The sequence below is a fragment of the Mauremys reevesii genome, linkage group 18 (genome assembly GCF_016161935.1).
Source record: "Mauremys reevesii isolate NIE-2019 linkage group 18, ASM1616193v1, whole genome shotgun sequence".
NCBI lineage: Eukaryota > Metazoa > Chordata > Testudines > Geoemydidae > Mauremys > Mauremys reevesii.
Window position 1 is genome coordinate 8,214,229 of NC_052640.1, and position 26,076 is coordinate 8,240,304.

The 26,076-nt window shown below is 41.5% G+C and overlaps 1 protein-coding gene across 4 annotated transcripts in view; it reads left to right on the top strand.

Moving 5' to 3' along the window:
* The window catches only part of DNAH10 (dynein axonemal heavy chain 10), a 95,012-nt gene that overhangs the window by 6,433 nt on the left and 62,503 nt on the right, over window positions 1–26,076 (top strand). For 2 of the 4 annotated variants that reach the window (XR_005589556.1, XM_039505084.1), the window contains exons 4-25: window positions 590–695; window positions 1,852–1,967; window positions 2,487–2,718; window positions 3,471–3,628; window positions 4,431–4,661; window positions 5,645–5,835; window positions 6,362–6,560; window positions 8,195–8,389; window positions 9,060–9,230; window positions 12,860–13,036; window positions 13,441–13,617; window positions 14,506–14,675; window positions 18,223–18,374; window positions 18,832–18,996; window positions 19,746–19,953; window positions 21,175–21,331; window positions 22,323–22,799; window positions 23,082–23,240; window positions 24,245–24,361; window positions 24,442–24,544; window positions 24,978–25,156; window positions 25,803–26,014. Coding sequence is in view for 3 of the 4 variants with exons in the window: in XM_039505084.1 (XP_039361018.1) it covers window positions 590–695; window positions 1,852–1,967; window positions 2,487–2,718; window positions 3,471–3,628; window positions 4,431–4,661; window positions 5,645–5,835; window positions 6,362–6,560; window positions 8,195–8,389; window positions 9,060–9,230; window positions 12,860–13,036; window positions 13,441–13,617; window positions 14,506–14,675; window positions 18,223–18,374; window positions 18,832–18,996; window positions 19,746–19,953; window positions 21,175–21,331; window positions 22,323–22,799; window positions 23,082–23,240; window positions 24,245–24,361; window positions 24,442–24,544; window positions 24,978–25,156; window positions 25,803–26,014 (4,052 nt within the window). In the remaining variant the exon portion in view is untranslated. Of the gene's footprint in view, window positions 1–589; window positions 696–1,851; window positions 1,968–2,486; window positions 2,719–3,470; window positions 3,629–4,430; window positions 4,662–5,644; window positions 5,836–6,361; window positions 6,561–8,194; window positions 8,390–9,059; window positions 9,231–12,859; window positions 13,037–13,440; window positions 13,618–14,505; window positions 14,676–18,222; window positions 18,375–18,831; window positions 18,997–19,745; window positions 19,954–21,174; window positions 21,332–22,322; window positions 22,800–23,081; window positions 23,241–24,244; window positions 24,362–24,441; window positions 24,545–24,977; window positions 25,157–25,802; window positions 26,015–26,076 lie in introns of those variants that run through there. The other 2 variants (XM_039505085.1, XM_039505086.1) reach the window with 2 other exon arrangements.

Here is a 26,076-nt window from a genome sequence, read left to right on the forward strand (position 1 = left end):
CAATAAGTAACAATAGTGTGCGAAGGAGGTGGGAAGGACACTAGGCCCTTGGCCACAGGTTACTTGTCACTTAATGTTCACCTAAGGATGCATGCTAACAGGGCTCTTGCCTCTTTGAGGCTGTCAGGATGTAGTCACTTAATTAATCTCATTGTATGACTGGTGTCTTTTTCTGAACTCCCAGTCTTTTCTCCTTCCACTTGAGTAGCTGGATGTATGTTTATGTGTTCCTTTGAGGCTACCATCAATGGCATTGTGGTCTGTACCTCTCTCTGATTTGAAACTGACAGTGCTCAGTTCTTGATACTCTTAGCTTCCATAGGCTTGGGTGGCAAAATTCTTAGGTTGCTCCCAAAGCTGAATATTTGTATATTTGTAGGATGTGTGTTTTCTTTTTAATTTTGTTTTTGTGTTAGTGGTTTATGTGGCACAATAACATAAACATACTGGAGTAAGAGATGGAATTGATTCTGTCCTCCTGGTAACTAACAGAACTCTAAATCTGTTGTAGGATTTGTTTAAGAAATGTGTCAGCAAATAATCGCATTCATATTTGATTACATTGCTTACCATCTTTCTTATGTTTCAGATCATAAAACAGACAGTTTACAACCTATATTTTCATGTGGCTTTTAATGACATTTCTGAAGAATTTGTACATGATGATATTATGTTCTTTCTCAGAGATACAAGAGGTATTATGACTGAACGTTTTCAATGTTTGTATTAAAAAGCACTTTAGACTAAGAAATGATGATGCTTGGGATTTAGGACAATGTGTATTCAGGATGAATAGACGTGTGGTCTCAGAACAGGCCTGGGAGCCAGAAACTTCTGAGGTTGAATCTGTCTTTGGCATCCACTTTGTGGAAAGTCATCTAAGCTGTCTGCCTTCATTCCCCCATTTTACAGATGGGAATAAGACTTGCATACCTCCCTGAGAGGAAGTACCGAGGTTTAATTACTGAATGTTTGTAGGAAGCTTTGAAGATGAAAAGTTGTATATGATGTTAGGCACTAAGGTGATGATGAAGATAACTGAGCTATACTTTAGTGTCTCAAGCTTGTTATATGGACAAGGGTTGTTTACATGGCTCAAATTCTGATATGCAGTACGAGTACATAAAACACAAATCTTGTTTTAACAGTTAATAATTTGTCCTGAAAACAGTGACAATGTCTGCTGCAGGCTATAGTAACCTTAACCCTGAGGCATTGTCCAGACTCAATCCTTAACCCTATCCTGGTGCCACCTCACTGTAATACTAGACAGGGGCTATCAAATAGTCTCAGCCTGAGCTTGGCAGAACTAACCAGTGTAGGGTGAGCAGATGTCCCGATTTGATAGGGACAGTCCTGATATTTGGGGCTTTGTCTTATATAGGCACCTATTACCCCCCATCCTGTCCCGATTTTTCTCATTAATTTTTCAACATTTCCAGCAAAAAATAATTGGCATTTTTTGATGAATTCTGTGCAAGATTTTCCCATTAGCTCTGAAGAGTGAGAAGCTGGAAATTAAAACAGCATCTCCAGAAGACATGACAGAGGAAAGAACCACCACTAAGCCATCAAGCTAGCATATAAAAATTTATAGTAGAATGATCCATCTGATCTCCTTTTGCTTGCTTATAACCTGCTTTAGAGTATTTGAGAGTCCAGGCAGGTTTCATTTATAAGTGGCTGAGTGAATTGGTTCAAGTCATATCCAGTTTATTCCCAGATATATTTACTTTTTAGAATGATTAACATTTAATTGCTCCTTATGCAGGAACACATCAGCACTGGTTTTAATGACTGCTTTCTGTACCAAGTAGCAAAATGTAACACTTATTATTTATTACTGTCTAGAAACAGTTAGTGAGCCTAATGATGTGAACGAAGCTAATGAAATTCTGCCTGATTTGCTCGAGTGTGGCATTCTGAATGGTCACACTCTTTTGATGCTGAAGAATATTTTCTCACAGGTAAAGGTGTTACCATTTCTGCGTATGGACCCCTGAAGTTTTTGTTAGAGTCTAATCCATTTAGTACAAGGTTGATATTATCAGTACACAGTAAATTCTAATAGTTGCTAAGCTAATCTGATTTACCCACTTTAAATTTATATATAATATTTAATTTGAATCTCCCCCCCATGAGTTTAGGGAAGAGTGTGGAGAAAGCTGATATTTGAACTCATTGCATGTTCCAAGTGTGGGGGGTGTCTGGGAATGTAATAACACGTCTTTATTTATACATGAGAGTCAGATGAGGTTGAAGGAAGCTTTCAGATAGGGTGTGAAGACAGAATAAAAAAGGATGACTGGGCTATTACCCCATAATATTTGAGGAGAAAGTCATGTCGATAAAGAGATGAAATGAATTATAGTTAGTCATGTGCAATAGATCCAAAGGTTTGTTAAATTAATAGTTAGAAATTTGACTGGATGTTGATCTTTCAAAAATGTGAACAGTCTAATTTGTGGTACATGTTTGCATTTCAGGTTTTTTTGCCTGCTTTGTCCCATAATCAGCACAAGGCTGAGGAACCTGCCTTTCATCCAGACACCGAAAAGCCAGAGGCTGAAGACAGGCGTTTAGCTGAAGCTGAGCCTCTTGAAAAAAAGAAAGAGCAGTCTGTGGAATTTCACAGTTTTCACATAATAAGGAATGAGTTCTTAATGAACATGCAGAAATTCCTAAGCCATATTCAAAGGACTATACAGCAGATTGAAGGCAAGTGTCTCCCCCTGCCCTACACTTGATATTTACATTACATGACAGTGGAAAGAAATTAATTCAGGTTTGGTTTTGTTTCAAATAGTGATACTCAACCTGTAGTTGTATAATTGCATGCAGCTCCTGGGGAGTCTCCGGATTTGATCAGAGGTCCTCTTCTGTGATGATAAGAGCATTACATACAGCTTTATACATGCAAGGGAGCATGGAGCAAATAGACCAGATCTGTAATAAATATCCTGCCAAGGAGTCAGGAATAGGAGTGGGAGAGAGGCTAAACTCCCCTAACTGCCTTCCAACAGTCATGTGGAGGGAGAGTGAGGGAAGGGAGCACAGAAGTATAGGAATTGCCTACTGGATCAGTTCTTTTGGTCTCTCCAGTCCAGAATCCCGTCTCTGACAATGGCCATCACCAGATGCTTCAGAGGAAGGTGCAAGAGCCCCAGAATAGGTAGATGTGGGATAATCTGCCCCAATGATGCCTCAGCCTAATTCATAGTAGTTAGAGATTGTTTTAAACCCTGGAAGTGAGAGGTGTGGGGGGGTTACATTTCCAAAAACTCTGGAGAGAGAGGAAACTTTTGGCCAAAATCGCCGATAGAATAAGCGGACGGTTTACTAGCTGTCCTCAGATAGATACCTAGATGGAAGGTTTGTGCTCTTTTCATTGTATTATTTGAATGGTGTTGATGAAGCATATTGGGGAAATAAAATGGCTAACTGAGTCTAACTGCATTTTGTTCCAACAGGAGAGATTAAATTGGAGATGCCAACTATAAATCTAGATGCAGAAGTGAGTGAACTTGCCACAGATCCAGAAGTGATTGAAACATTGGAGCACTGTGGAATGACCTGGCTAACATTAATATCCACAGCCGTTGAGGAACAACTCAGAAAGGTCCCACAGGTAACATTGCTAATAACCACTCAGCATGCCAAAACCGATCTCTCCATTACTGGTTTGTGCTCAGTGTTATTCTCTGTTTGATTGCCCAAAAGGGTGTGGTTTCCATCTGCTGACTAATATAATACTGATATATACTTTATCCCCATCTTCTGAATCTTCAGCGACATAAACTTGGATAATGGAGTGTACATTTTCAAAATCATCATTGTTAGCTGTCTCCCTGTTAGTCAAATCAAATGGTAAACATTACATAATGTTAAAAACTGCAATGACATTTTGTTTTAGTTTAGCACTTATTTATCCCTGAAATCTTTATGAATATTCAAAAATTCTCTCTATAAGGACCTGATTCTGCAAACAGTTACACACACAAGTGACTTTATGGAAGTGAGTAAGCCCATTAAAGTCAACCTGACTACTCATATCTATTAAGTTACTCATATGCATAAGTATTTGCAGAACTGGGGCCTAAAGCCCCAATCCTGCAATTAGTTCCATATGGCAGACCCCACTGCCTGTGTGAAGCCTCATTAACTTCAGGGATCTGCTTGTGTGGGGCTTATCTCCTGACTGGAGCCTAAATTGGCAAATATTTCTTCCTTTAGGAAGTGCTCTGTGTTTCAGAAATGTCTTATGGCCACATTATGCAGGTGTAACCATATAAATATCTTTATTGATGCAGCCTTGTTTAGTGCACTGAACATGTTGCAAATAAAAGCTTAAGAAATGTGAGCATGGTTATAATTCCCCCCCAGTCATAAAGAGAATTCTAATGCCTTTCCTTGCTTCCTCTCATCCTTAGGGTAATGGCCCACTAGCAGAAATTGACCTGTGGCGTGAAAGAAATGCTACTCTAAGTGCTCTGACTGAACAGATAAAGCTCCCATTAGTGAAAAAAATCTTAGCAATACTAAAGGAAGCTGAATCTGGACTTCTTGAAAATTTGCAGATAGTCATAAATGATCTTAGCAGGCACCATGTGGAAGCTGTAGATAATGTTAGGTTTCTTTCAACTCTGGAGCGCCATTTGAAGGTATGTTTATCTAATGATACTTCAGAAGATTTGTCAGTGTTTAATTCAGTCATGTCTTTCTTTTGATATAAGCCCAGCTCTTCTTTTTTATTTTTCCTATCATTTTTTTATTAATAATAAAAATACACTGTGATGTGCTTAGATAGTGAAAAAGAAAAAAATGCTCGTTTAGCTTCTCTTCCTAGGTGAAGAGTTGTTCGGATTGCAGTGATCAATAGAGAGGAGAGTGTATTCTGTCTCATAGATAAGTGGTTTGTAACCTTTCTAGGCAACTGTACAAGTTTACTGAATTAATGCCTGATTCAACTCTTATTGACAATGGGAGTTGGATCAGGGTCCCAAGATCTTGGCTGCCTCATCTACTGCATGTCAACTCTCTATGCCCACTAGACCTTGATGGAACGTGGGCTGCTTCAATCCCCAGTTTTGGAACTGACTTTACTGGGAGTTGTACTTGTGCATAGTAACTGAAAGTAGAATGAGGTCTGAGATTTTAGTCACTTAGATAGGAAGTGCTGGCTATTATACCACAGCCTCGGAGGAGTCACTTAACATGGGTAATAAAATGAACGAATAAATAAAACCAAAGATTTGTCATTGCTCCATTTTTGGGCCAGTTTCTGCTGCTGAATGCACTCATGAGTCTCCTGTGCACTCATGAGTCTCCTGTTAAAGGAGCTAGGACCCATTCAAGCATTCAGAGGTAGATTTGGGCAATAAGTACTGGCAGTCTTTAATAGAAACTAGAATTTTAATGAGAAAACAAATTGCCAGAACCTGAATATTCACATCTGTAGACCCAGTCCTGCAGACACTTAGGCACATGAGTAACTTTAAAGTTACTGACGCGTAGGTTTGCTGGATTTGGCCATATGTTTGTTAGTCTCATAAATTCTCTTGAGCCCAATTATTTAGTTTTAATAGAGTAGGTTTCTGTTTTTTCATGGCAATCTTATTCACAATATTTATCCTCTATTTAAAAGAATTTAACTCATGGCACTGGATTTAATATTGTCTTGGATACAATTCCTTCAATGATGAACGCACTGAGAATGGTTTGGATTATCTCACGGCATTACAACAAGGATGAGCGAATGATACCCCTCATGGAAAGAATTGCATGGGAAATTACAGCAAGGGTCTGCAAAGTTGTGGACTTACGGACTTTGTTTAAGTAAGCAGTAGATTCTTACTTAACTAGGTCATAACTGTTAGTAGCTTTAAATATCTTACAGTAAGTATGATAGGTGCCAATCTTATCAAGTATGTCTTACTTATATTCAGGAGCTTTCATTATATTTAGCAAATTTAAAGGCACATTTGAGAAGTTCAGTATATGCACTCTCATATATTATTGAAGCAGCTTTAAAGATGGGGGTACTTGGTTCCCTTTTGACATGGGCTGGTATAAAGTAGTAGTAACTCTGTTGAAATCAGTGGAATTCCAGTGGTACAAATATGATGTAAGTGCTATCAGAATCAGCCCTGAAATCTTTCTTCCTTTTGAACTTTTCAAAAACCAAAGTCTTGAAATGTTCTTGAGGGTGAGATAGTATTGGGAAATTTTAAGTTTTAGCTAGATTTCATTAAAATAGAAGACTTTATTGAACCAAGATATTCTAGCTCAATGAAAGCATCATTTCATATTAAACCTTTAAAGGTTCTTGTCAGTCTTCTAACTGCTTTGTTTTGTTTAATAGAGAAGATAGAAGCATTGCAAAAACTAAATTGCTGGAAGCCAAAGGCACTCTTGAAATGTGGAAAAAATCCTATTTCGATATTCGTGCCCAAATTGAAGCCTCAGGAAGAGACCAACGATGGGAATTTGACCGAAGGCGTCTATTTGAAAAAACAGATTATATGGCTTTGATCTGTCAAGATCTGTATGATATTGTGCAGGTAGTAATGTGTGTGGTTTTAAATAAAAGGATTGTGTATCTAGATTCCCTAGCTGTGAGAGATTGTTTTGCATTGTATTGTATTTGCTGAATTTAATGAAATGTTAGTAACCTTTAAGAAATTTGCTAGTGGGCTCATCTGGCAGATTCTTCGTAATACTGTTAGGGTGACCAGATGTCCCGATTTTATAGGGATAGTCCCGATTTTTGGGTCTCATTCTTAAATAGGCTCCTATTACCCCCCCACCCCGTCCCGATTTTTCACACTTGCTGTCTGGTCACCCTAGATACTGTTGTAGTAGAAATGTATATCTCCTGCCTCCCAGGTTGCTGGACTCTAAGCACTTTTTCTAATATACATAAGGTGGCAGAGGAGGGAAGGCAGATGGTTTCTGCCTGCTTGAGCACTTATTATCTGATCTTGGAATACAATTGGCCTTGATCTCAGTGTGGGCCAAGTAAGTTGGAGGAAAAAGAAAAGGATCAAACTCTGGAGAAGGAAGTTCAAAAAAAAAAATTATGTGGGTGTAATAATTATCGACCCAAGTCTTCAATGGGAGCCAGGTGGATAGATTCTGATGCCTGCAGAGTCTCAATGGTTTCTATAGGAGTGTGTGGGCATAGGGGTCTGCTCACCAGTACCCCATTATGGAATGGGTTCCTATATCTGGGTCAGCCTCTGTAGGACCAGAAATGGATGCTGACTTTAATTCAAATTGGGCTCTTTTTTTGGAGATGGATAATGTGATTCACCACCAAATTTACTCATTATTATATTATCATTAAAATAATTTAAATGTTTTAAGCGGTCTTGTGTTTTAAATGTGTACTTTTAACACTGAAGAATAAATGTAATGTTTTAAGAACAAATTCATAGACATAAATAGAGGAACAGTTATCCAAAACTACAACCAAATCTTGCAGAGCTTTATGCTTGTGTTTAACTTGAGGCAATGGACAGTCCCACTGATGTCAGTGGGATTAATTATGTGTGTGTGTAGTTAAGCACATGCTTAAGTCTTCTCAGGATCAGGGCCTTAGTCTGGAAAAGATATATTTTAATAGGTTTACATTATTGCTAACTCTATACATATTTAAAACAATTAAATATTTTTATATATTAGTCACTTTTAGGATTTAGTATCTATCAGAATTATATTAAATACCAGTGAACATACTTTGTTTTGGGGGAAAATAATCCCTGAAACTGTGGGAGTTTTCCATGTACAGTATTTTAGAAAATTTGACACACATAAAAGGTCAGTATGTCAAATGCAAGATAATAGGTCAGAATTATGGAAATTCTTGTTTGATCACATTGACATAATAAATATAATGTTTGTGGATGAGTGAGTTTTTGATCAGAAAGTATATCTTGAGGTAAGAGGATATAAACTTTGTAGTAACTAGCAATATATTCCTACCAGCAGGAATGGGAATTTTTTCTGAATATTGGGCACCTAGATTTTTATATGGAATTGTATAGTCTTTTATGGGAATATACAAAATGTATGTCAGTGTAAGGATTATTTATTTCCTCTATGTAAAAGTTATTTATTAAAGGAAAGAATACACAAAAATATTGTTTTGGCTGAAAGATAGTTAAAAATAATTTCTGTTTGTCTGAACAAACAGGTTATTGAAGAGTTCTACAATATATTTGGTACTGAACTGAAGGCTGTCACTGGAGATCCAAAGCGCATTGATGATGTATTGCGAAGGGTTGATGGGCTAATTAGTCCTATGGAAGTGCTGACTTTTGACCCTTTTAGCATCAAATGTGCATCTCAGTGGAAATTTGTTATGGAAGATTTTAAATCGGAAGTGCTGGTAGGTAGCAGGTCCTGTGCTGGTTATTTCTATAACACTGTATATCTTCCTTCTAGAATTTCAAAATTTAAACTTAAAATAAATGCAAGCCTGAAAAGTAAAAAATAAATGAATTAATAATAAAATAAACATGGCCAAACATTTTAATTTGGAGTTTTGGGAGGAAGCCAAGGGTTATTTTTGTTTGTTTGTTTTACACTTTGCATGTGAACATAGAGCTGGTGAAAGGTGCTGGTTCATTCAAAGCCCTGGAGTTTGAAGCTCTTTGTTAATTGAGCAGTGCTAGAATTTGCCTTCCTGACACTCACCTGCTACCCTGCCTCTCCTATGACCTAAATGGGAGTTAAGGCTCACACTCCTGGACTCCTTCAGTCCCTCACCTCTCTGCTGAGAAGACCAGCAATGGTACCAGTTGGGATGGTGGGATGTACACTCTTGCCCTGTAGGCATTGGTTTGAGATCCAGTGCACTCATTTCCCTTAGGCCATTGAACAGGCATCAGTTGGTTTTTGAAAAAAAAATTCAAATAAAGAGAAGCAAAATTATACTTTAATGTTAGCACAACATTATGTGTTTTACACCTAGGCCACTCTCTCTTCCTCCCTTTGTCTCTGCAAAGTTAATCCATAAGCAGTTTTGTTTCTTGACTTGCTGTCTTTTTCTTTTCTAGGTTATAGAAAAAGAGGCCAAGAACTTTATTGATGAGTCCTTTAAGACCCTTCGATCAGCAGAGGCTGCTTTTGACATGCTCTTAAACTTTAAACACATCCGCTCTCGGGATGCCATCAATAGACAGATGATGATGAAATTTAATGATATTCTGGCACAGTATTGTAAAGAGGTATTTCACTTAAGAATTTCTTAAGAAACACATAAAATTCTCTACCAAGTAGAAGTATCCCTTCTTGAACAATAAATTTATGTATCTGTCTAGGGACTTACACGACCCCTGTCACCATAGTATCTGAGAGGCTCCCAAGTATTTAGAAATAACGATAACAATCTCTCTCTTTTCTTTGCAGCCTGAAGGAGAAATAGCACAATTAGTATGTAGATATTTGTATATGTGGTTGTCTGTGTTAGGATACTTATTGTGGGTCAAAGGGAGACAAGGTTTGCATTTAGTTCTGTATGCAGTGGGGCCTGGTCATTCTTATTTCTTGTGGGCATGAGTTCTACAGCAGAGGCTGTCAAATGGTGGTCCGTGGGCCACCAATGAGCTCCATTCAGGTGGTCCACAGGTAGTTCCCTCTAAGGTGCGCATCTGGGCAGCCACACATGAGAAAATGAAGGGCCACCCACCTAATTAGTAGAGCCGTGCAGGCATGGCTCCACTGATTAGGTGCCTGGACCCTGGAGAAGACACACATGTAAGGTGAGGTGCTGGCCTTGGGAGGAACAGGGGATAGGTAGGAGCGGGGCAGTGGGGTGAAAAGAGTGGGTGGAGAGGGGAATTTGGGATGTGAAGGGCTGCAGCGGCCAGAGAAAGAGGCGACTTTCGCCAGCTCCAGAGACCACCCCCCTTCCCAGACCCAGCTCAGGGGCTGCCGCGGCGGGGAAGAGAGGGCACATCCATTACATTAGAAAGGTAAGACTACTGATATTAAAATGAGTTGTGTGTTTTTATTTGTAGAACAAAAAATGTTTATTATCAAGGGTTTTATTTATGTAGCACTTTTCTCCAAAGTGCTTTACAATAGTTAGCTGATGCTACAAACAACATTTGGAAAGATCATTAAGTGGTCCGCCGAGACCCTTAGCAATTTTCAAGTGGTCCGCGAAAAAAAAGTTTGAGAACCACCGTTCTACAATATTCCATCTCCTGTGAAAATTATGTCTCCTACGCTCATGAGCCTCCTTGTACTGGATGACAATTTGATAGGAACATACCGGTTGTGGGAGATCAGGGCAATAAAGGGAGCAGTGATTTCTAAGATAGTCCAGGCCAGTCCCACGGAGAGCTTTGAATATCAGAGTAACTCCATTCTATAATCTTTGGGGAACCAGTGCTGAGAGGAGGGCATCAGGGTAATGCCTTCATAGTGAACTGTGTTGCTAAGCAGAGAGGCTGCTGCATTTTGTCCAGTTGGAGTTTTTTCAGGGCATATGCCTTCACTCTAAATGTATCTTCACTATTTTATACTCTTGAAGAACTATGAAAAGTACTCTTTATCAGATCTAAGAGATTTCTTCTGGGAACATTTTTGTAATATTTGTTTCCTTCTGAAAAATGACCTCAGTTTACTACTTACTGATATTTTGGATGTTTTTGTTCCCCTGCTTCTGTGGCACCTAATAAAGCATTTGATCTTGAGAGGTCCTGTGTGACTGCAACCCCCATTGAAATCAATAGGAACTGCAGGTGATCAGCGCCTTTCTGGATCAGGTTCCATCTGCCCAAATCCCACCATTTATAAACTCCTGCTAGGGTCAAAATCCCAGCATCAAATGCTCTCCCAATAGGGTCATGTTCCTATAGTATTCGGTTTTAGGAATTGGTTCTGCTGCCATGAGGAATTCTCAGTGATTTTGAGGGGAATTTCACACATGGACCAGTTGCACAATAGGATCGTTAATGTCAGATCCTGCTGTTGCAGACAAATATCTGTGTAGCATATTCATCCTGGCCATTCATCCTGCCTGAGACTTCCTAGCATCTCCTTTCCAGATGTCTCTTGGAGGACTGCCACAATGCTTTACAGGGTACTTTCTCTGAGCAGCAGTAATATGCACAATAAAACTTATACCTGCCATTGTGTGCTGATGGTGGCTGAGTATGTGCTTGCCAGCTCATGGACTCCCACTTTGACCAGATAGCATGCTGTATTTTATTAGGCAGCTGTAGCTGCCATGGTAAGATCATGGCTTTTCTCATGCATTATTTGCACACAACACTGCTGCACATGTAATTCCACCTCATCACAGGTGGGGGCTGCCTCATAGCACTCCCTGTGGGGCCAAGTGTGGTACTGCCAGTGCTCCCTGCCTTAGTCCACAAGTGATGACCACCTGCCTGGAGCAGAGCGGCTCATGCTGAAAGCCTGGTGTCAGTCTCTAAACATTTAGCCATATTCTGAATTTATTATCTTTGTGTAGACGAGCCGGACTCACCCCTGCGGCGCCTCCTGCTGGTGACTCTGGGAATTAGCTCGTTCCAGCGCTGGAGCGCCCTCTGCAGGCTACTGATCCGCCTGTCTTCAGGCCCACATGGGGGTGCTGCCCACTGGCAGTAACCCCTGGGGCAGACTGCAGTATCAGCCTACTCATCACAGGCAAAGGGGTTTGGACCTGCTGCCTTGGCCTACCCCTGGGCTGCCCTCTGCAACCCCTAGTACCTGTTGGCCCACTGCTAGGCCGCAGCCTGGGGCTTTCTAGGCTGGAGCCCTGCTTCACTCAGGTATCCAGTCTCTAGCTCCGAAGGCAGAGAGCCTGATTGGGGTGTGGCCCAGCTGCAGCCACTTCCCCAATCAGCCCAGCTTTTAGAGCCACAGCTCTCAAGCCCTACCAGGCCACTTTTAAACCCCTCACAGCAGGAGCAGGGTCCACCCTATTACACTTTGTTTATCTGTTCCCTTAAATAAACAAACCAAAAAGGCAAGCGGTAAATTGCAGTGCTTGAAGGCAAGGCCCTGGCCTGGCCCGTTAGGTTCTTACCTAGCACTTAGGAGCTCCTCCTCTATACCTGTCTCGCCTAGCACTCTCTCTCAATAGAAGCCTGCAAGCCTTCTTAATTGGTTTGCTGGCTCCCAATTGGTCAGGGTCTCCCTAGGGCCCTTCTAGTCCTCTGGAGGGCTAAGTCTTATTGGTAGCCTGGCTTAAGTGAGTTTTCCTTGAGAAGAGAGGTGCCAGGGCACTGATGCCTCCAGCAGGGGGCAGAGAAGGCCTGATAGATCCTGTCACACCTTTTCCCACCTTCCAGGTGAAGTCAGGATTGATCTCTTGGTATTGAAAGCTTATTTTTCTCTTTGTATGAATAATATTAGGATGACCATTTGAGATTGCTTATATGATAGAAACCAAAATATGACCACATGTATGTATGGGCGTGCATGTGTGTGTAATATATAATAAAAATATAATAATATAAAGTTATATCCTTTTAATAAAAAAATGCAAGAACATCGAAAGGTCTTTATGAAAATGAAGTGCCATCTGGCTGGGAATATCAAAAGTGAAATGAGTACCTATTGGTGAAAATCGACAAAGAGTCCTGTGGCACCTTATAGACTAAGAAGTATTGGCACATAAGCTTTTGTGGGTGAATACCCACTTGGTGAAAATGTAGACAGGCAAATAATTCTAATCAGCTTAATCCAAAATAAAGGTGCCATGGAAGTTATTAACAAACTGTTAGTGTTCTGCTGCTGGAATTAGCTGTTGATCCTTCTAATGTGTATGGCATGTGCTAGAGATAGTGGAGATGGAAGGTGATGTTTCTGATAACTCTGTACTATGCTGATTCTTTTATAGGTTGACATAGTTAATAACATCTTCATCCAAAACCTCAGTAATCCACCTCTGTACAAGAATCATCCTCCAGTGGCTGGAGCAATATATTGGTCACGATCCCTTTTCCATCGTATCAAACACACTATTATTCGGTTTCAAGAAGTAGAGGAGTTGCTGGCTGGTGAGCGTGGGAAGGAGGTATGTTGGTTTCATTGGTATTTAATAAAGAAAGTAGTACTTTACACTTCAGTAGCACTGTTCATCTAAATATATACAAGTGCTTTACACGCATTAATTAAAATTCATGGCATGTTTGTGTACATAAGTATTGTGATACAAAACATATTACAAATGGGGAAACTGAGACACACATTGATTGTGACAGCTCTGAGTGTGTCTCAAAGAGGCAGTAGCAGAGTTGGCAGTGGAACTTAGGAGTCTACAGTCTCAGCCCCCTGCATTAACCAGTAGACTCTACTCGCTCCCTTACTTAATAAAAACAAATATTAAAAACGATTTTAAGTAGCCCTGTTCAGACAAGAAAATGTTGTCTCTGTCTATATTATAGAGTAAAATGAATGGAGCTGAATTCTTTCTTACAGGTAAAACAAAAGTATCTGGAAGTGGCTAAGAGAATGAAAGAATATGAAGATCTGAAATATGATCATTGGAGGGACTGGACTGAACAGGTGCTCCCAGTATTATTGAAAAAAACCCTGCTTGCTAAAGTCCATTCTTCTGGGACCATAGTCCAAGCTAATTCAGAGCCCTCCGATCAGGTGAGGGGAGGAAGGGTCAGGTGTCAATCTTCTGCTAATTCATTGATTTGTAGCCAAGTTATTGATCAGGTGAGATTTTCTCAGAGTGGTTTCTTAAAGAGAGGAACTGAGTTGTTTGGGGAAATGTCGATACTTCTGAACTCAGAATTATTTGGGGATCCGACATGGGCTGTCATATTTGTCACAATTGTTGAATGACTTGGCAGAAGCATAAATGATAACGTGTGTTGTGCCATCATTCCTGGCAATTCTAGGTAGGACATGCCAGTGCTTTGTCTTAATATCTCTATTTTGCTCTGAGCACATTATTCAGGTGCTGTAAAAAATAGTAAGTATTTTCCAACAGCTTCATCTTTACTATATCGAGATTTGTTACTATACTATACAACACCAGCGTGATGTGCTCACTGCAGGATACTCCACTTAAAAGGCAACTTGATTCCCAGGTACTTCTGGTTGCAATCCAAAAAAATCATGGAATTAACATGAGTTTGCTGCCATTACATTGTTCACTCTGCTTGTGTGTTATATGTCTTCCCCTACCCCCATGTCTGCCTTCTCTATTTAGATTGTAAACTCTTTGGGACTAATACACTGGGTTTTCCATTGTGGATTGTTGGCACAGCATATGGAGGGGGAGTATTTGTTCTATCTCTTATGGTCAATTTTAAATGAAGAGATAGTTGCGTTTAATTCATGCAAAGAAAGTGCTGAATGTGGCAGCCGTCTGAAATGCATTTCCACAGCTAGCCCTGAATGTCAAGTCTGCTATATGACACAAGTGAATCAGTCTGTTTACCTTGAAAATGCCCCCTGAAGATAATTGTTTCTTTGATTTTTAACTGACCTCTCCGTCCTTCTTGCTGCTGTTTCTCTTCTGTGCTGTAGAGCCCGCATTCTGAAGAGGTTGACACCGGGGAGAAGTGGAGTCGTTTCACAGTCAATTTTTCTCCCAAACTCCAAGAGGTTATCAATGAAACAAAATACATGGAGCAGCTGGGGTTTCCAGTACCTGAAATAGCAAGGAACGTGGCACTACAGGAGGACAAATTTCTTAGGTAAGGATATAAAATTTGAACATTGCCATTGAGTTCTGACTGTACTCAATGGCAATACTCCTATTGACTTCACCCAGAACAGGAATGGGCCCTTTGTCATCAAATTTTAAAAACATGAGACTCCGTGGTCATTGTTATGCTTTCTTGGAAGTTTGCACAAATAATCTTTCATCTGGTGCTGTCTGCTTTCTGTATTATGTATGATGAAATAAAGCAAACAAAACACATGGTAATCCCTCAAGAAAAAGCAAATCATATACTATACTGCTATGCATTGTAACATTCCTCAGTCACTAGGAGACCTCAATTTAATGCCTGACTCTGCCATCGATTTCCTGTATGACCTTGAGCAAGTCACCTAGGGCAGATTTTCAAAGGTATTAAGGCACTAATGGTGCAGATAGGTGCCTAATGGGATTCTCAAAAGCCCCTGACACCCATTGATTTCACTCATGAGCTTAAAGATGATCATGTTTTAAATGCTTTTTCTGGATTGGTGCTATAGGGGCCAACCCAACACCTGTTGAAATCAGTGGAGTCTTTCCATTGACTTCATAGAATCATAGAACTGGAAGGGACCTCAAGAGGTCATCTAGTCCAGTCCCCTGCACTCAAGGCGGGACTAAGGGTCCGTCTACACTACCCACCAGATCGGCGGGTAGTGATCGATCCCCTATTGCTCTGCCGTCGACTCCGGAACTCCACCATGGCAAGAGGCGGAAGCGGAGTTGACGGGGAAGCGGCGGCCATTGGTCCCGCGCTGCAAGGATGCAAAGTAAGTGATTCTAAGATACGTCGACTTCAGCTATGCTATTCTCGTAGCTGAAGTTGCGTATCTTAGATCGATTCCCCCCTCCCCCAGTGTAGACCAGGCCTATGTATTATCTAGACCATCCCTGACAGGTGTTTGTCCAACCTGCTCTTAAAAATCCCCTATGATGGAGATTCCACAACCTCCCTAGGCAATTTATTCCAGTGCTTAACCACGCTGACAGGAAGTTTTTCCTAATGTCCAACCTAAACCGCCCTTGCCGCAATTTAAACCCATTGCTGCTTGTCTTATCCTTAGAGGTTAAGAAGAACAATTTTTCTCCCTCCTCCTTGTAACAACCTTTTATTTACTTGAAAACTGTTATCATGTCCCCTCTCAGTCTTCTCTTCTCCAGACTAAACAAACCCAGTTTTTTTCAATCTTCCTTCATAGGTCATGTTTTCTAAACCTTTAATAATTTTTGTTGCTCTTCTCTGGACTTTCTCCAGTTTGTCCACATCTTTCCTGAAATGTGGCACCCAGAACTGGACACAATACTCCAGTTGAGGCCTAATCAGCGTGGAGTAGAGTGGAAGAATTATTTCTCATGTCTTGCTTACAGTACTCCTACTAATACATCCCAGAATGTTTGCTTTTTTTGCAACAACGTTACACTGTTGACTGATATTTAGCTTGTGATTCACTATGACCACCTGATCCCTTTCCACAGTACTCCTTCCTAGGCAGTCATTTCCCATTTTGTATGTGTGCAACTGATTGTTCCTTCCTAAATGGAGTACTTCGCATTTGTACTCATTGAATTTCATCCTGTTTACTTCAGACCATTTCTCCAGTTTGTCCAGATCATTTTGAATTTTAATCCTGTCCTCCAAAGCACTTACAACCCCTCTCAGCTTGGTATCATCCGCAAACTTTATAAGTGTATTCTCTATGCCATTATCTAAATTGTTGAAGATATTGAACAGAACCGGACCTGGAACTGATCCCTGTGGGACCCCACTCGTTATGCCCTTCCAGCATGACTGTGAACCACTGATAACTACTCTCTGGGAAAGATTTCCCAACCAGTTATGCACAGTGATGAGCTCCTAAAATCCTAAGAACTGGTTCCCTACTGGGTCCTCAGCAGCACTTCGACAGTGGTGATGGGGTCTTCACTCGCTCTGAGTTTTCAGCGGCATTTCGGCAGTGGGTCCTTCACCCGGAGCGAGTGAAGGACCCGCCGCCGAAGTGCCGCTGAAGACCCGGTAGGGAACCACGTGGTGAGTACAAGCCCCACGTGCCTGTCTCCCCCCACAGTCCGACCCCAACACACGTCCTGCCCCCGACTGCCCCCCTCAGAACCCACAACCCATCAACCCCCCCCCAGTCCTTGTCCTCTGACCACCCCCTCCCGAGACCCCCCACCCTAACTGCCCACCAGGATCCCACCCCTACCCAACTCTCTCCGCTTCCTGTCCCTTGACTGCCCCGACCCCATCCACCACCACCCCGACAGATCCCAGAACTCCCACGCCTATCCAACCCCCTTGTTCCCCATCCCCTGACCGTCCCCCGAACCTCTGCCCCCCCCACTCCCTGTCCCCAGGACTCCCTGCCCCTTATACAACCCCCCGGCCCCAGCCGTTACCATGCCACTTATCCCCGCCTCCCTCCTCTCCCAGAGCCTGAGCGCGCCACGTCCAGGAGCGGCCCTGGACAGCGCTGCAACGGCATGGCTCCAGCAGGACCTGAGCTCCCACCAGTTGGCTCGGAGCTCGCAGCCCCACCCCTTTACCACGAGGCTCTGAGTGGGAGGAGCTCAGGTCCTGCTGGAGCCAGGCTGTCTCAGTGCTGTCCAGGGCCGCTCCTGGATGCGGTGCTCTGAGGCTCTGAGGCTTTGGGAGAGGGGGGAGGCGGGCGTAAGTGGCATGGTAATGGCTGGGGCCAGAGAGGGTTGGATAAGGGGCAGGGAATACTGGAGACAGGAAGCAGGGTGGGGGTTGGGTGGGGCACAGGTTCTGGGGGGGTTGTCAGGGGACAGGGAACGGGGGGGTTGGGGGCAGGGAAGGCGGAGGCAGGGCTGGGGCCGGGGGGGAGCCTCAGAGATTCTTGTGGGGGCCCCTGCAGGGCCTGGGGCAAGGGGCAAATTGCCACACTTGCCCCCCCCGGTAGCCCTGCCAACCCCTCCGCCCAGCCCAGGCCTGGCCCCCCTTACCATGCCGCTCAAAGTGGCAGGAGCTGCAGAGCTGCACTAGCACCAGTGGCTCGGCATGCTGTGGCTCTGCGAGGGGGGAGGGGGAAGCAGGGGAGGGGCCGGGGGAGCCTCCCCAGCTGGGAGCTCAGGCAGGCCGGACAGGACGGTCCCGCGGGCCGCCCCTTTAGCAACCGGTTCTACACTGATTTCTAAATTTAACAGCCGGTTCTTACAAACTGGTGCGAACTGGCTCCAGCTCACCACTGGTTATGCATCCACCTTATAGTAGCTCCATCTAGGTTGTATTTCCCTAGTTTGTTTATGAGAAGGTCATGCAAGACAGTATCAAAAGCCTTACTAAAGTCAAGATATATCATATCTACTGCTTCCCCCTAACCACAAGGCTTCAATAGCATTGATGTGTAAGCAGGATGACAGAGAGGAGATGTGCCAGTAGTCTCTGGTTAGGTGACTAAATTGTTAATCTTGGGAAAACTACCAGTGTAGCACTCCATGTCTGGGTTCAAAATTAGGTTTTCAGATGTTCTAGGCAATATCTTTATTGTAATGTTTTGCATTATGCTTGTGACTGTCTTTAGATACACAGCCGGAATGAAACAGATGTTGGATCACTATCACAAATTAATGGGAACACTAAATGAAGCAGAAATCCAGCTTCTTGATGATCATATTCAAGAGCTTTGGAGAGTATTTAGATCAGGGTACAAGAGACTCAACTGGAACTCCTTAGGTAATATAGATGATATTTAAATATGTCCTTTAGATATTAATTTTCAGTAAAACATCTCCCAGGCTATACGTTTTTCTTTCTCTTGTCAACTAATAGCAGTTTCTTATATCTAAAATGCTGAGCAGAAGTGACTACAGCTCAGGATCAAGGATATCATAAATTGAACTGTGCACAGTCCAGGTTTAGGAATACAGACTGTTACCCTGTGGAAAATATGGTGCAGTCTGTTGGCCTGACCCAGTGCCTGTTAAAGAAGTACATACTGGTCTTCCCCAATGAATATGGAATTGCATCCCCTATACATGACATGTTAATACAGTGACCTTTTGGTCTTAGAAGGAATGGGCATTGCACTGCCTACATTGCTCTTTTAGAAGCTTAGATTGGCTAATTAATAAAATGGGGGTGTAAGATACGTTGAAGAAGGAGAATAAAATGGACGCATATTATTTTCAAGGTATTGGTGACTATATTGTTCGGTGCACACAAGCCATTGGGAAGTTTGAATCGCTTGTACATCAGATTCATAAGAATGCCGGAGATATAAACAACAAGCTTTTATTAATAGAGTCAACAAATCTATTTAAATCCCCACCTTTGAAAAATGAGGATGAACTTCCTGGTAGGTCTTATATTTTGTATTCTCATTTCTCAGCTCTGTGAAGTGTCTTATTGAAGTGGTGTCCTTGCTACATCTCTTTTATTGTTGCTAAGAGAACACAATATTAAGTACTTCCCAAGGCTAATTACAGTACAGTGTCATAGTACAGTGAAGGGAGTACAAGCATAGCTTCAATATCCCTGCTGGTGGTGGTGAGACATGAAGATCTACATAGCAGTGGATCTTTTAACATGTATCTGCCTTTCTTCTGGTCATCCATGTCCTGGCCTTTCCCCTACCTCCACCATGTGCTGCTGTGTGGGGGCTTCCTCGGTGCTGCAGTCCCCTATATACAGTGTCTCCTGTCCTCTTGTGCAGCTATACTCACAAATTCTGTCAGGGAGACTGCAGTTATAGAGGATGGGGCTGGAGTTGCGTTTTACTTATTTGTGAAATTCAATAATCATAGCAGGTCTTCCAGTCATTAGCATGCACTAGTGGAGTTTAGCTATTTCAGAATGTCTCTGATAATTAAAAATGTTACTGCCATATGTAAAAATCTCTGTCTTAGTCAAGTTTGAAGATTCTTGAATCTGTACACACCAAAAGGTCTGAGGTATTAATATAACAATGAAGATTAAATTCTAAATTAACTTGCAAGATGAATTTACCGTTCAAAGATAAATCCCAACTAATTATTTTGTTAATCTACTGTTACGATTACAACTAAATAGTGATAAATAATCATTTTCCTTCATAAACTTTTACAGGAGTGAAGGAATTCTTTGAGTATATTAAGCGCGAAAGATCTAAAGATGTGGAACACATTGTTAGAAAGTATGTTGCCATTGGACCCTTGCTAACAAAAATGGAAGGGCTGGTTGCCAACACCAACACTGGCAAAGCTTCAAAACTAGCACCCTATTATGCATTTTGGGAAAATAAAATCTATCATACATTGACACAGTTAGTTCTGAAGTAAGTCTAGTGGATTTACTGTCTTGCATCTGTTTAATAGATTTACTGTCTTGCATCTGTTTATTTTTTTCAAATCAGTTGTTTTTAAATTCATAGGTGCTAAAATTTAATCCAGCCCCCTGTGACTAGGTGCCTGAATGATCCACACCGAGGATGCTACAGTTAGAGGAGACTGCAAGAAATAGGGCAGACAATCCCCAAAGCTGGTAGTTTATGCTAGAATTAGATTCACCAAGCTAGTAACAAAAGAGCTTCTGTAGTACCACACTGGTTAACAAGAAGCCAAACACACTCCCCTTTAGACTTTCCAGCCCTTGTCAGCAAAGGATGAGAAGAATGAGGGCTTGCATCTTCTCTGTTCTGTGGCTGCTAGGGGCCAGTGTGAACCCCAATGCAGGCTAACTTGAATGCCTTTTACAGTTGCCCTTGGGCCATTTTAGGGGTTCAGAATCACTGGGTATAAAAGCATGCTGGCTATACCCCCTCCAATCCTTGATCCACCCTATTCCTCTTATTCCACACGCTCAGCCTGCTCCAGTTCTCACGAACTGTTAAGTGTGCCCATTGTGGTGGAGAGCAGCTGTGGAGCTGACTAGCCGCCTGGTTTTAGAGGCACACTGCACCAGGGTTCTCCGAGAGTGGATTATGCTTTTTGCTACAGCCCCATTGTGCCAGTTAGGCTGTGCCAAAGGGCAGTTTCCCTGCTGTATTCTGGGAATGGTTATGCAATCTTCAGTGGCAGGGATAGCTCAGTGGTTTGAGCATTGGCTTCCTAAAGCCAGGGTTGTGAGTTCAATCCTTAAGGGGGGCTACTTTAGGATCTGGGGTAAAATCAGTACTTGGTCCTGTTAGTGAAGGCAGGAGGCTGGATTCAATGACCCTTCAAGGTCCTTTCCAGTTCTAGGAGATAGATATATCACCTATTATTATTAAATCAGTTTACCAGAGTTCAATTTCTTGCCTGTTTTCTTGCAGCCCTGTAAGAGTTTACCAATCAAACCAATCTCTACATGGCACACTGAGACAAGTTCTGTCCTCAGATGCACATGTGGGCCTCCCATTGAAGTTAGTGTTGAATGGCTTAATTGGGAGCGACTTGCACATCTGAGGGGAGAGTTTGACCTCATGCCTGCAATTCCTGCTATTTATTGTTACATATCTGTGCCTATCTATGATGCTATAAAATGCAGGATTAAGATTGTCTGACATTTTTTTTGGCAGGAATTTGCAGGCTTTTAATGCGGCCGTTCTTCGGGATGTCCCACTGTTCCAAACAGAAACTATTTTATCTGCTCCTGAGATAATCCTGCATCCTAATGCCAGTGAAATTGACAAAATGAGTGTTCATTGTATCAGAGACTGTGTTGAAGTCACCAAGGTGATTATTGATAAAGATTATTCAGGGCTTGCTTGTTGACACAATGAGTTATTCTTGCTTTATGTTTGTATTGGAACATATGTCAAGGGGAAGATTTCGATTATATTGGTTGGAATAAAAATATTCAGTACATTGTTTTATTTTACAAACTGTGCTATTGACAAAGGACCAAACTCAGATCTTCATACAGTTTTTATTCAGGCAAAACTCCCATTGACTTCATCAGGAGTTTTGCTTGAGTAAGAACTTCAGGATTTGGTCCTATAATGTATAAACACCAGCAGGGAAATAGCATCCAAATACAATTAAGACTGGACCCTGCCCTCCTTTGCATATGTGTGCTAGGAGGAAAAGAGGTGTAGGTAACCTTTCCTATAACCACCGATCTCCTCACAAGCAGCAGGGCAGGCTATTTACCTAGCACTCAGGAAGGTGCATAACTCCTATACTAGCTCAGTGGGATATAGTATCTGGCCAGGGGTCTGTTCACAATTGTAGGATGTTCACTGCTTCTTTTCAGAAAAGAAACACAATGTTCTAGGAGCAATCCTACCCTGCACTGATGAACAGACAACACACCCCCTAAAAATATAAATACGGGTCAGTCCTGCCTTCCACCTTCCCACACCAAAACTCACGGCTCATGCTCTACTTTCTTGCTGAGCCTGACTGACCTGTACCTGCCCCTCTGGCCTAGCTTATGACATCCTCAGGAGACAGTCTTGAAAAACAGACCAAATAACAATGCCTGGAAGAATGCATTTGGCACTGTAAGGTACTCTGAGCTCAGTTCTGAGCTCAGATACACAGGTGTCCTGTTTTGTCAAATGCCCAACAGTTAACTTTAAAAGTCCAACATGCCTGCATACTTCAGATCAGAATTAAGCCTTGAGTATTTTAGCAGAGCAATCTTCTACTTAAGGGCTAACAACTGTCACTAATTTCACCCACCCCCCATTAATACACTATTATTTTAATACTAAAACTCTAGCATTTTGTACGGTGGATGCACGGCACCTGTATCGACTGCCCCCCTCAGCACGCTGAAGAAGACGAACTCATCACCTTGAGTTTTTTTAATGACATCTCTCAGAACCCACTAATAATCGAACAGGCTGTTCTCATCACTCAAAACATACACAAGCTCCTGAATTCTCTCACCAAGTACTTGAATCGATGGAAGCGATATCGCCCTCTGTGGAAATTAGATAAAGCCATTGTTATGGAGAAGTTTGCTGCAAAGAAACCAGCTTGTGTCACCTTTGATGAAAAGTTGCAGTTCTATATTAAGATAGCTCAAGAAGTGACTCAACAGCCCTTGATTAAAGATGAACAGTGCATTAGGCTTAACCTGGGCCCTTTAGCCTACACAGTACAGGAAAATGCAAAAGGTTGGGTGACTTCTCTTGGAAAACTTCTCAATGAATCTGCAAAAGAGGAACTCTTCAGTCTTCAGGAAGAAATTGAGGTAGATGTTTTCTCAGTGATAATCAGTCTTTCTAACCAGCTCTGAGTGGTGCTGCACAGTTGCATGACCTGACCCTCCTATTTTATGAGGGAAAAAGAAATCTCAATCAGACATTGTTGGGTTCATCTTTATCATCAATTAACTAACTGCTAACTGAAATAATACATGCAGATTATCTAATTGTTTTACATGAGCTGACTTAATATAATTGTACTTAATTGTGTACGTTTTTGGCTAATTATTCTCTAAATGCTGTTTCTGAAAAGTAATTTTCTTTTATAGAGATTATCACAAAACCTTAGGAAAACTCCTGATTCTTTGGAAGATCTCAAATTTGTTCTTGGCACAATTGCAGAGATCAAAGATATGACTCTACAGGTGGAATTGAAATATTTAGACATTCAGGAGAGATACCGGACCCTTGCAGTATATAACATTCCTGTAAGTGAATTTATGTTTAATCCCATATATATTTTATACTTGTGCTTCAGATACAAACACCTTTTGTGTAAACGAATGAAGTTTAATTAACCTATTTTGAATTAACAGGATCAAAAAGTAATATTTTCACATTGTTACTCCCAGATTGAAATTTACTAGATTGCTATTCATTTGTTTAGCTCAGTTTCAGATTATTTAAATAATGTTTTTGTATATTTCATAACTGAAGGCCTGATCATGTAACCCGTACTTTCCTGTGAGTATTTCTACTTGTGAGGGTATTCCCACAGAAGTCAGTGGTACCATTCTCTGAGGAAATCCACTCCACTCACATAGAGCCCAGTGACTGGGCTTTATGCAGAATGGAGGCCTGATTCAAAGCTCATTGAAATCAATGGAATTTATGTAGATGTATACATACATGGTGCATCATTTATCCATCATAATCCATGAAAAGTGTTTGTCTAGAAGACTTTCCTTCTTTTTACAGGATTGAAGCTCTTAGATATTTTTGATAAAGAGTTGGAAAAACATGACTTCAATAGGCTTTGGATCAGGCCCTGAGTGCAGTGAGGTTTGGAAGGTGAAATCAACCAGTCTGACTCAGGGTCAGCGAGTAGGGCTGCTGTGTACTTCTCCCCCATATCTGCTTTTCCTGCCCTGTGAGCTGGAATAGGAGCTGCAGCTCTCTTTTCTAGTTGTGTGGGTGTTGAAACCACAAGATCTGCAAAAATGTCCATCTCATGACCCCGTCCTGGCATACTCACCTCATGGCCATCTACCCTAGCCTGTGTCATTTTGGTGAGAAAAAGCTTTCCTTGGTGTGCATGTACTGCCTTATTCAAGGGTACTCACTGTACTGATGGAAGGCTTTCATGATGTGGAAGGTCTTGTGTTGCTTTTGCACCATGGGTCAATTTCATCCTCTGTCAGGATTTTTCATCTGAGTATGAGTTTCAGGATTTGGCTCACATACTTTGTATTCATATGTGTGTTCTCTTTAGACAACTGAAGAAGAGAGAGAGCTGGTCGACAAGATTAAGCAAATGTGGGAGACCCTCTTATTTGATTCATCGGAAGTTGATCACAGCCTTGGAAGCATCAAAAAGACATTCACGGAGGTAATATTTTTACCCTACATGTTTAAAATGCATTTAGAAAAGGAAGGAAAAAACCCTAATTCAAACAATATTCTCTTTAGATTACAAGGGAGCAGATTGGAGACTACAGTAGCCAGATAGCAGATTTTTTCCACAGATTTTCTACTGAGGGGCCTGGTGCTGTTGGGGAGAATCTTGACAAAGGTAAGAAGACTTATGTCTCTGTAGTTACATCTTAAAGTAGTGTGAAGCCTGATACACTTGAAAAGAGAAACCTATGTACTTTCAAAATGTTTTCCCCTCTTAAAATACAAGCTGAACAATAAAGGTAATTAAAAAAAAGGTAATAATTGGAGATATACCAATCTACTAGAACTGGAAGGGACCTTGAAAGGTCATTGAGTCCAGCCCCCTGCCTTCACTAGCAGGACCAATTTTTGCCCCAGATCCCTAAGTGGCCCCCTTGAGGGTTGAACTCACAACCCTGGGTTTAACAGGCCAATGCTCAAACCACTGAGCTATCCCTTCCCCCATGACATTTGAAGAATTTATGTATATGTATACAAAAATGGTGCATTATTTATCCATCATAACCCATGAAAAAAATTTGCCTAGCAGACTTTCCTTCTCTTTACAGGATTGGAACTGTTAGATATTTTTGATAAGGAATTGGAAAAACATGAGAAAAATCGTCAGGAGTTGGCTAATGCTGAGAAACTTTTTGACCTTCCAATCACAATGTACCCTGACTTATTAAAAGTGCAGAAGGATATGAAGGGTCTAAAGCAGATCTATGAAATTTATAAGTTGCAAAGAGTAAGTGTTCTATAAAAATATGTATAATATAGAACTTCCCTTTTCTTGCAGTCAAGTCTGTTCCTATCCATTTGACTGAAATAAGTTTTGATTGTTTTATCCTTCTGACTACCAGAATGTAGATCACCTGAATAGTGCTTTAGTTATACTCACTTGTCCAGGAAGTGTAATATTGTAGTAAGGTCCAGATTCTGATATTCTTATTCATGCTGGTTAGCATCTTACCCCCAAGTAGTCTCATGGACTTCAGTAGGCTTGCTCCTGTGGTTAGGTGCAGTGCTCATTGTGAGTAGATGGATTTCAGGCTGGCCCTAAGTGACCTTAGTTGGTCCTTGAACAAGTATTTTTTTTAATGGATTTTGAATAATTAAAATGTGGTAACATTAAAAGCCAGACTGTGACTCTCTGTAAAGCAGGTTCTTATTACTGCTTCCCCTGTTGTGTCTTATCTTAAATCAGACTATAAGCTCGTTGAAGCAGGGGACTGCCTTTTATGCTGTTCGTACAGCGTCTTTCACATTTGGGCCCTGATGCTGACTGGGCCTCTGAATACTATTGCAGTAGAAATAATAAATATGTTGTCACATTCCTTTCATAATAACTTAAAAGGAAATGTTATGAATATTTTCATCTACCTTGTTTCCAGGCTGCTAAAGAGGAATGGTCGCAGACCCTTTGGGTAAATCTCAATGTGCAGTTTCTCCAAGAAGGAATTGAAGGATTTCTTAAAAGCCTCCGAAAGCTGCCCAAGCAAGTGCGCAGCTTGCCGGTGGCTTATCACCTGGAAGCAAAGATGAAGGCATTCAAGGACTCCATTCCTTTGCTGCTTGATTTGAAAAACGAAGCATTGAGAGACAGGTTAGAGCCAGTTTGTTTAAGGAATTTTCTGTATGTGAAAGGACATTTATTTTTGTTTGTTA